Below are 11225 nucleotides of genomic sequence, written 5' to 3'. Positions count from 1 at the left end.
GTCACCTCCACGGAGAGTTTCGCGTAGAAGGGAATACTGAAGGAAAGGAAGGAAATGGCATGGGGCGCACACTAAAAGGAAACCGTCGCCAGGGATTGTCTCAGCGATGGCAAATGTGAAAGCATCCGTTATCGTTTCGAGACACAAGAAAGGAACGAGTGAGAGAACCAGAACGACGACGGCCGATTGATGCCGAGCAGATAGGGTGAAGGAGCTCTACAGGCGGGAACGGGAGAGAAACGGGCGTTGCAGCGGATGTTCGCGAGCGAAGCTGCCGCGTCGGCCGCGTGACCCTGTGGCGCCGAGCCGCCGCGGTGCTCTATCTATGCAGCCACCGCTCGGCGCGCGCGCGCACTGGCTCGCTCGAAAACTGCGCCTGGGCCTCTTGAAGCCGAGCGAACGTGAAGGGCGTGCAGATCAGGCAAGACGCTGGTGCGTCCTTTGTGGGCGCTTTAATTCGGCTCCGAGGGGATTATCCGAGATTAAGCGAGATACGGTTCTTCCCCTTGAGGCTCCTCTTTCCGAGACGCACTTCGCTTCGTCTTTCCTCTCGGTCGACTCCTCTCCTGTCGACGAGGTGCCGGTATAAAAGCGCGGCTTCCGGCTCTGGGGCTCCTACCCGAGTGAAGAGTATCGTCTGTGGTAGCATCGATCGGTTTTTCGTCTCCCAACATGGCTACATTCAACGGAGTAAGTTGAGGGATCGTTCGGGGACTCGCGCTGGGCCGTATTTGTTGTTTGGATCCAACGGCTGTGTTCCACATAAGCAGCTTGCACCTTCTGGATGACGACGCGAAAAACCAGTCGCGAGTGCGTTTCTTCTAGATCGCCTCGTCGGTGTTTGGATATACATATAAGTTGGCGTAAAACACCAAGCATTCCATCACAGGCGAAGTGCCTCCTCGCCTGCTTGCTCCTATTTGGGTGATCCCACGCGCCCTCTGAAACTAATGTACAGTCCAAGCCATTGTTTTCTCTAAATGAGTTCCATGTAGTAGCTCTAACTCATGAATGCTTCATGAAAATCGTTGCCCACGACAAATTTCTCATGCGTTAAGCTCCTGCCGGTTTCGTTAAAAAACAAAAAAAAAAACGATCTGCCGTTCCCGGAGCCCACAAAAATCCCCTCAAACGCGCTTTAAACACGGTGCTGCACGTGGGTTATCACTGCCCTGACCTAATTCATTTTGTTCTCATTCATTTCCCCAGGTGCAGCTTCTGGTGCTGCACTCGCTGGTGTTCTGGTGCGCCGTCAACGCCGGCGGCCTCCACCCGGCCACGGAGGGCTTCTCGCACACAATCGCCCACCCGGACGGCTCGACGCACCACTCCACCTTCATCAGGCACAACACGGACGTGGTGCCGCGTGATCACGACTCTGGCGTCTACGACCCGCACTCGGGACACGTCGTGTCCGTCCACTCCACTGGCCCCCACGGTTACAGCACCGGCGCTAGCCACGTGGTCGCCTCCAGGCCGCTTGGAGCTTACGGCACCGCTGCCTACGGAACTGCCGCCTACGGTGGCTACGGAGCCTACGGAGGTTACGGAGCCTATGGAGGTTACGGTGCTGTCGCCGCGCCATCCTACTCTGTGGCCGCTGCTCCAGCCGTGTCCGTGGCAGCAGCTCCGGCAGTTACTGTGGCTCATGCCCCCGCTGTCTCCGTCGCAGCCCCAGCTGCCACGACTGTCGTGAGCCATGGAGCCGCCGTTTATCCAGGACACACGGTCACCGGCGTCGGCTACGGAGGTGGCCTCGGCCTTGGCTACGGGGCTGGTTATGGCCTCGGCTACGGCGGTGGTTATGGCCTCGGCTACGGTGCCGGTTATGGTCTCGGCTACGGCGTCGGAACCGTTGGAACCGTCGGAACCGTCGGAACCGTCGGAACGGGCGTCGCCACCTACGGAACTGGGCTCGCGACTTACGGCGCTGGCTACGGCACAGGCTACGGCGTTGGCTACGGCGCTGGCTACGGCCTGAGCACCGGTTACGCCCTTAGCGGCCTCGGAGGCTATGGCTACGGCCTGCCAACCTCCCGCACGGTGGTCCAGAGGGGCCCGTACATCAACAACCGAGTCGTGCAAACGGCTTTCGGCGACGTCCACACGCCACACCACGAGTTCCACCACCACGAGCACCACACCGTGCACCCGACCGGAGGTACCGCTTTCGCCGTCGGAGCCTTCAAGAAATAGGACCGCAAGTTCCTCGATGCCGGCGGTGCCATCCCAGGTGGCTTCAAGAAATGGGATGCTTCTCGGCCCGTCGTGTCCTTAAGCGCGGAGAACAGGTGGCCCTGACATGAACAAGTAGCCGGCAAGACGAGCATCGTCGAACCATTCTGCTTCCGGCGTGGTGCCGGTAGCAAGTAGTCACTATAGCAAGGGCAAAGGCGATCTCTACCTTAGAACGAAAAATTGGCGGCCGCACGGTTCCCGGGAACCGATACTATGAGAAATACACTGAGGAAAGTCCATGAAGTGATGATGTCAGCTGAACGCTGCGAGTAAAAACGCTCTTGCCTGATTGTTTTGTTATCTATTTATGAATAAACGAGGTATTTCGAGTAAAAACACGTTTTAAATCCGAGTGTGGTGTCTTTCCATTCACTTTCCAGACGTGATATATTAAGCCTTGGAAAGGTCCATTCACGAGCCCATGAGAACGGACCCAGTTGTAGGTGTTATTGGTCATCAGCTATATTCGCGCAGGTCTTATCCTGGGAAACTGGAAAGTTTCCACCGTACTGGAAAGTGGCTTCGAAAATACTTAAACCGGTTTACAGCCATCTCTCACGTCGCTAGATTCAAATAATTGAGTTTTCTAGAAGGCGCATGCATTCCACCAGTGTTAGGGAAACAGTCAACCCAGTTAGCGGAAGCTGGGAGTCTTCACGGGCGAAAATAGATCGCAGACCATTTGAGGATTGACTGGGCCAAAAACGTTGGGAAAATCCATAAACAAACACTTGCTACAGAGGACTCAGGTCTGCCGAAAGTGAGCGGGAGTCCCGCCCAACCAGCACAGTCACACAGCGATGAGCGAAGACTGGCATCAGAAACGTCTGGGCGATGAATTCCAGAGAAGACGAAAGCGAAGCGTCGATGAACGCGTGCATTTCGTAGTAGTGCTATGTCATTTTCAGTCGAGTTTCGCGTTTTGTACTTCAGATACGCTGAAGCACAACTCCGCAACAGGTTGCCTTCTTTCCTTGCACAAGAATTGAGCTAAGCTTAAATTAAACACTGAGATACATAATGATACGTGCGCCGCCGACCCGCCGTGGTTGCTTAGTGGCTTTGGCGTTTCGCTGCTAAGCTCGAGGTCGCGGGAGCAAATTCCGGCCGCGGCGGCCGCATTTCCATGGGGTCGAAATGCGAAAACAACCTTGTACTTAGATTTAGGTGCGCGTTAAAGAATCCCAGGTGGCCAAAATCAATCCGCAGTCCGCCACTACGGCGTGCCTCATAATCATATCGTGGTTTTGGCACGTAAAACCTTTAAATTAATTTTTCTTGCATGATTCACTGACGAACAACTGACCGAAATGCGATTGCACGACCTGCGCGCAGGGTTCAAAAATACCGTGCGCCGTTGCTTTTACTAAAAAAATGTGCAGTTGCTTTTACCAGGCTCTTCCTGGCAGCATCTTTCAAAAGATGAAGCGCCAACGGTGACGGCACACTAAGAAGGAACAAAGACAGGACGAGGCACTGGCAGCGTCGTCTGCCAATTATTTCTCGTAAATTGTGCAGGCATACGTAATTTCATTCCACGGAACTGTAATAACGCGCCTTCACATTTGCAGAAATTTCCCGTAAAGACCTCTGTTCTTTTTTTTCTTTCCACTGCACCGCTGAAAACACGCCATCACCCTTACAAATACTTGCCGTAGAGTGCACAGAGGACTCATTTCACTCCATGACACCGCAATGACAGGCCGTCGTGTTTATAGTCAATTATTCTGGTCGGCCTCCCTGCCTTTGCTGTCCTTGCTTTCCCTCTCTACCCATAAAAATACTAGCTTCTGTAATTTCACTCCACGAAACCACAATGAGCAGCGCTTGTGGTGTCTTCTTGTCTCGTCCCTTGTCTACATTTTGCGCTGTTACTAGCAGCACAATGATAAGCCGTCATATTTACAATTTTAGTGTTTCTTTTTCGTGAATTCTCGAATTGTGCTTTTTGATAAATACCTGCTACATTCGTTAGTCGTCATTATTAGAGCATTCTATTTAATCGACAAATGTCCTTTATTAGCTTTGCAGCAGGGTCTTCATGCTTTTCTAGGTACGAGTTACTTCAGTTTACTAGTTACACATTTTGTCCGAAGTAAGAACATTTGAAAACACCACGAAAAATGTGCGTGGCAATAAAACCAAAGTAACACCTTAGGCCAACGTGAAAGTACATTAGCCCTTATTTGAAGTATACTTGAAGTCACTATAGATCAAGAAAGAAAACGGGAAGCAGCATAAACAAATAAACGAGGAAATTCGACAGAAAAACAATGAAATGAAACTGTCTAATGCTAGGCTGCAGTGCACCAGTAAATACCAATAGCTCTGATTGGCAGGCTATGTTCGTGTATGAATTTAGAACAAAATTCAATGTGTCTAGCAACACACCGGAACTACGTAGTGCAAAAATGCCTTAGCTTACGGCTTTTTCTTGGAACTAATTCTACTTCTAAAGGACCCAACAATATACACAAGAAAAGTCGACAGCAAACTTGTTATGTAGTAACTGCAATGAATGCACGAACAAGCACCTCATTCTGAAATACTGACGAGTGACGCTTGCATCAGCAGAAATGTTGTTGACGAACTATTATATTGAATAATGGAGAAGGTAGAAAACAACTGGTTTATTGGGCAAAACACTCTGCTGGCAGTGTTGAAGAAAAAACGGCATACGTTGATTCTATACTGATGATGTCCACCTCGGAGAATGGCAGGCGGCTTCAGCTGTGGGGCAGAAAATGAACACAGTATCAAAAGGAAACTTTGCACATTGTTCTCTCGCAACTTCTCTCACTACTAGGAAAGATGCTCGAGATAGAAAAACATACCAACATGTCTTCTCTGATCCGATGCTCAAGATTTAGCTCTTTTTGTCTTTTTGACCCCGTGGTTTCACCTTTGATTTTGTGACGACCTGTGTTGATTCAAACGAGGGCTCTGGAAGGAAATAAACCACGCAGAAGGTAAACTTGAAGCCGAATTTCCTTAACTTGTGAAATGTGCTGCAATGTGCCAAAATTTCAGCTCTTGCATAGCAAGCCCGATAAAAACATTGACATTCACTTAAGTATCCTTACGTAATTTCATTGATGACTTGAAAACACTTGACTTGAGACACATGATAATTGACTTAAATATGACAGCATTACGACTTCTTTGATTAATTGGTTACATCCATGATACGTGAAGTCATACATTGTCACGTGTTCTTCAACACGCTACCTTAATCCACCCTGACCTCATTTGTACCAGCCCTAATCCACCTTAATCAACTTTATTCCACGTTAATGCACCTTGGTCTAATTTGTACCAACCTTAATCCACCTTAACCCATTTTACTTCACCTTAATTCAACTTTACTCCACCTTAAGTCACCTTACTTTAGCTTGTATTAACTTTAATTCTATATTACTACTGACGTCATGCAAGGCTCTGATGACGTCAACGGTGGTGATAATCTTTGTTAGCACTCGTAGCGGACAACGCCGGCTTTTCTGCCTGATGGGACATATAATGCTTGCGCATTAAAAAAAGTGTGCATTAAAGGCACTACGCTTCGTTGATAAACTACAGTCAGCTGATGCTCTGAAAAAAATTCACTGTCGTGTAAACATATTTACGCGCTGAACTCTTGGTTAAGCCACAACGAGGCGCCTAGTTTACTTCCCATTGATACATTGAAGTTGGGAATGCCTGATAAGTCTAGCGAAAGTAAAAAGTTCCCTTCAGGTGCAAAAATGTTCAATGGCATAGGCGCATCATCATTTTCTACAAACACGATAGTACAGGTTCAAGTTTAAAGAACTGCATTCGTGAACTTCGTTTCTTTGAATGCGGACAAATGTGACACGTGAATGCAACATAGGCCACAATCTAGCTAGAGCAGGAAGCACAAATAGAAGGATATTTATTGTAGAATTGCCTCTCGTTGTAAAACTGACGAGCATATACCGCGAGTGCGGCTGCCTGAAACTGACAAGTTACGACGTTCCCTCGCGTGACATGAACGACAAATACAAGAAATCACGGATCCATGCTCCGAGCCACGCACAGTGCTACATAAGGGGAAGAAACGGGAGCGAGCTCATGTGCTGGCACGGTTCAATGCAGCTAGAAAGTAAAACGACACAAATAAAATATAAGTAACACAAAACACTTGCGCTATTTCAAACGAACAATAAGACATGGCAGTCAGGTTATACCTGGCTCACCGCCAACGATGTCGTGTCGGCACGAAACACCAACGCCCAGTTCGACGAGGACGTGTGTTGTGCTATGCGAGTGCAAGTTTTTAACATCAGTAGCAAAGGTTTTTTTACAGTGAGCGCAACTCTAAAAACACTATGAAATTCAAAGCATACTCACCCAACTGCAGCCGCTTGGTACTACATCCTAGGTCCACCCGGGTCAAGTGGTGAAACAATACAAATCTACTACCGCCACCGCTTGCACGCTCGGTCGCTCACTTTTTCACCCAGGAGCAGATATTGCAGCACGCTTCTTGCAGCATTTGTTACAGCGGAGCACAGGCTTGCCAGGGCAGGCGTCGCAACAACTGCGCATGCGCCCTGTGCGATATCCCCCCCCCCCCCAACTTGATTTTTGTTTGAGGCATTGCACTCTCATGATTTTCCTCCATCCTTTCTTTCTCCCTCCTCAGATATCGCGCATGCGCGAGGCTTGATAAGCGGAGTTTAGCCGTTTTTTCCCAGCACAAGCATAGTGTCGGAATTTTTACGTGAAAGAAATGCGTGAAAATAAAGGGCAGAGACATATTCGTCCGCAGTACGACGTCTGGTATGCCCCGCCTGACCACTACAGTCAAGAAACGTATCTATATCAGCCCAAACAGTTTTCAACGGGGCGGTGTCCATTAATCTGGCAACCATAATCTACCATTGATATTCCTGATACCTGCGCAAGCTCAGAGTGTACTCCCGTGAGAGCGAGAAAAACATGGAGAAGGAATGGGGGGGGGGGGGGGCGAAAGGCAGGGATATAGCAGGGATGTCAACTACACGCACGTCCGGTTGGACACCTCACGTGGGGGGCAGGTTGTTATTATCTCTACTATGTGACCGGTTTCCCACGCTTCACATACATATATGTTTTCCCCCACTATGACATTCCTAATGCTCACGCATTAATAGAGAGAGGACACTGAGAGTGTGCACAGTCATCGCACACTCTCAGTGGCCTCCTATAGCTCACTACGCTGGGCACTCCGAGTGTTGGCCCTTGCTGGCAGCGCACCTAGAGCACTATTATCGTCTTTCCATGGCCCCGTCATCAACCATACGACGGCACAGGCCTTGACCAGGGGTTGCAAATAATACGGCCTTTATTCAGGCGGCTTTGTACATCGCTGGCGTGCTGCAGATTGGTCAGCCGTGGAGGTGTGTGGACTTCACACCGCGCCCGTTGACCGAGGCGGTAGGTACGCAGCCTAGTCCAGTTGCCGAGCTCCCAGCACCGTCGGGAGTAAGGTCACGGAAACTGCAGAAAAAAAAAAGCTGCCCGTTAAAACGATAGCAAGAGCGGACATTGTGTGAATCGAACGCAATGGCAAGGTGTCTCGAAATAGTGCCACTATACCGAAGGCCTTCGCGCCCATCAACTCATACGTATACATGGCATGTTTTGGCACTAAATTGCGCGAGCAAGCTTCCAGTATGCGACGTCATGTGTCTCATGTCGAGTGTTACCCGCAGAAATAGCTTTGTTGCAAGGTAGAGTGCATAAAAACGAAAGAAAAAAAAACGTATTCGCATACTGAAAAGCACGTCTTAGCTAATGCGTACAAAGGCCATATTACTGATCATCATTTCCAAGACTATCACATTTAATGTCTGCTGATTGGTCAAGTTAGCGTAGGTGGACTTTCTTTTCACGCCGTGCATTTCTTGGGTTAGGGATTAGACAAGAAGACTTACAAGCGCAGGAGGCTCTCGGCTGACGTCGCACACTGGTAACTGGGGGTTACTGTCTTCTGGCATTAGACTTGACGAGGATGATAATAACGACGATGCTCAGGTACATTAACGGAACAATTACCGTGCCAGCAAGGCGTCACGATGGACTTTACTTAAGGCAAAATTTGATATCGCAAGAAATGAGCTGTCGAGATTACTGACTTCCACCTTCAGAATACCCGGCAAACGAGCTGGGACGACGGCACCACTTCAGCACAAAAGCCTACCCTTTGTATTCATCATCATCATCATCATCATCAGCCTGATTACGCCCACTGCAGGGCAAAGGCCTCTCCCATACTTCTCCAACTACCCCGGTCATGTACTAATTGTGGCCATGTTGACCCTCCAAACTTCCTAATCTCATCTGCCCACCTAACTTTCTGTCGCCCCCTGCTACGCTTCCCTTCCCTCGGAATCCAGTCCGTAACCCTTAATGACCATCGGTTATCTTCCCTCCTCATTACATGTCCTGCCCATGCCCATTTCTTTTTCTTGATTTCAACTAAGATGTCATTAACGCGCGTTTGTTTCCTCACCCAATCTGCTCTTTTCTTATCCCTTAACGTTACACCTATCATTCTTCTTTCCATAGCTCGTTGCGTCGTCCTCAATTTAAGTAGAACCCTTTTCGTAAGCCTCCAGGTTTCTGCCCCGTACGTGAGTACTGGTAAGACACAGCTGTTATACACTTTTCTCTTGAGGGATAATGGCAACCTGCTGTTCATGATCTGCGAATGCCTGCCAAACGCACCCCAGCCCATTCTTATTCTTCTGATTATTTCACTCTCATGATCTGGATCAGCAGTCACTACCTGTCCTAAGTAGATGTATTCTCTTACCACTTCCAGTGCCTCGCTACCTATCGTAAACTGCTGTTCCCTTCCGAGACTGTTAAACATTACTTTAGTTTTCTGCAGATTCATTTTTAGTCCCACCCTTCTGCTCTGCCTCTCCAGATCAGTGAGCATGCATTGCAGTTGGTCCCCTGAGTTACTAAGCGAGGCAATACCATCAGCGAAGCGCAAGTTACTAAGGTATTCTCCATTTACTCTTATCCCCAATTCTTCCCAATCCAGGTCTCTGAATACCTCCTGTAAACACGCTGTGAATAGGATTGGAGAGATCGTATCTCCCTGCCTGACGCCTTTCTTTTTTGGGATTTTGTTGCTTTCTTTATGGAAGAGTACAGTGGCTGTGGAGCCGCTATAGATATCTTTCAGTATTTTTACATACGGCTCGTCTACACCCTGATTCCGCAATGCCTCCATGACTGGTGAGGTTTCGACTGAATCAAACGCTTTCTCGTAATCAATGAAAGCTATATATAATGGTTGGTTATATTCCGCACATTTCTCTATCACCTGATTGATAGTGTGAATATGATCTATTGTTGAGTAGCCTTTACGGAATCCTGCCTGGTCCTTTGGTTGACGGAAGTCTAAGGTGTTCCGGATTCTATTTGCAATTACCTTAGTAAATACTTTGTAGGCAACGGACAGTAAGCTGATTGGTCTATAATTTTTCAAGTCTTTGGCGTCGCCTTTCTTATGGATTAGGATTATGTTAGCGTTCTTCCAAGATTCCGGTACGCTCGAGGTCTTGAGGCATTGTGTATACAGGGTGGCCAGTTTTTCTAGAACAATCTGCCCACCATCCTTCAGCAAATCTGCTGTTACCTGATCCTCCCCAGCTGCCTTCCCCCTTTGCATAGCTCCCAAGGCTTTCTTTACTTCTTCCGGCGTTACTTCTGGGATATCGAATTCCTCTAGATTATTCTCTCTTCCATTATCATCGTGGGTACCACTCGTACTGTATAAATCTCTATAGAACTCCTCAGCGACTTGAACTATCTCATCCATATTAGTAATGATATTGCCGGCTTTGTCTCTTAACGCATACATCTGATTCTTGCCAATTCCTAGTTTCTTCTTCACTGCTTTTAGGCTTCCTCCGTTCCTGAGAGCTTGTTCAATTCTATCCATGTTATACTTCCTTATGTCCGCTGTCTTACGCTTGTTGATTAACTTCGAAAGTTCTGCCAGTTCTATTCTAGCTGTAGGGTTAGAGGCTTTCATACATTGGCGTTTCTTGATCAGATCTTTCGTCTCCTGCGATAGCTTACTGGTATCCTGTCTAACGGAGTTACCACCGACTTCTATTGCACAGTCCTTAATGATGCCCACAAGATTGTCGTTCATTGCTTCAACACTAAGGTCCTCTTCGTGACTTAAAGCCGAATACCTGTTCTGTAGCTTGATCTGGAATTCCTCTATTTTCCCTCTTAGCGCTAACTCATTGATCGGCTTCTTATGTACCAGTTTCCTCCGTTCCCTCCTCAGGTCTAGGCTAATTCGAGTTCTTACCATCCTGTGGTCACTGCAGCGCACCTTACCGAGCACGTCCACATCTTGTATGATGCCAGGGTTAGCGCAGAGTATGAAATCTATTTCATTTCTAGTATCGCCGTTCGGGCTCCTCCATGTCCACTTTCGGTTATTACGCTTGCGGAAGAAGGTATTCATTATCCTCATATTATTCTGTTCTGCAAACTCTACTAATAACTCCCCCCTGCTATTCCTAGTGCCTATGCCATATTCCCCCACTGCCTTGTCTCCAGCATGCTTCTTGCCTACCTTGGCATTGAAATCGCCCATCAGTATAGTGTATTTTGTTTTCACTCTACCCATCGCCGATTCCACGTCTTCATAGAAGCTTTCGACTTCCTGGTCATCATGACTGGATGTAGGGGCGTAGACCTGTACAACCTTCATTTTGTACCTCTTATTAAGTTTCACAACAAGACATGCCACCCTCTCGTTAATGCTATAGAATTCCTGTATGTTACCAGCTATATTCTTATTAATCAGGAATCCGACTCCTAGTTCTCGTCTCTCCGCTAAGCCCCGGTAGCACAGGACGTGCCCGCTCCTTAACACTGTATATGCTTCTTTTGGCCTCCTAACTTCACTGAGCCCTATTATATCCCATTTACTGCCCTCTAATTCT

The 11225-nt window shown here is 48.1% G+C and overlaps 1 protein-coding gene and 1 long non-coding RNA gene across 2 annotated transcripts; one reads left to right on the top strand and one right to left on the bottom strand.

Moving 5' to 3' along the window:
* The first annotated feature begins 615 nt into the window (after positions 1-615).
* LOC126521454 (uncharacterized) lies at positions 616-2585 on the top strand. The gene is made up of 2 exons (XM_050170155.3): positions 616-690; positions 1210-2585. Exons 1-2 carry the CDS (start codon positions 673-675, stop codon positions 2194-2196), a joined length of 1005 nt encoding a protein of 334 aa, XP_050026112.2. The 5' UTR covers positions 616-672; the 3' UTR covers positions 2197-2585.
* A 2268-nt stretch (positions 2586-4853) lies between these two features.
* Positions 4854-5223, bottom strand: LOC129382198 (uncharacterized). Its single transcript, XR_011894903.1, has 2 exons — positions 5073-5223; positions 4854-4968 (listed from the first exon to the last, which is right to left on the bottom strand). It is a non-coding gene; the product is annotated as an uncharacterized lncRNA (long non-coding RNA).
* Between the last annotated feature and the right edge of the window lie 6002 nt (positions 5224-11225).

The sequence above is a fragment of the Dermacentor andersoni genome, chromosome 6 (genome assembly GCF_023375885.2).
Source record: "Dermacentor andersoni chromosome 6, qqDerAnde1_hic_scaffold, whole genome shotgun sequence".
Taxonomy (NCBI): Eukaryota; Metazoa; Arthropoda; class Arachnida; order Ixodida; family Ixodidae; genus Dermacentor; species Dermacentor andersoni.
Note: the sequence above shows the minus strand (reverse complement) of the source record. Positions and strands in the feature narration are given on the sequence as shown.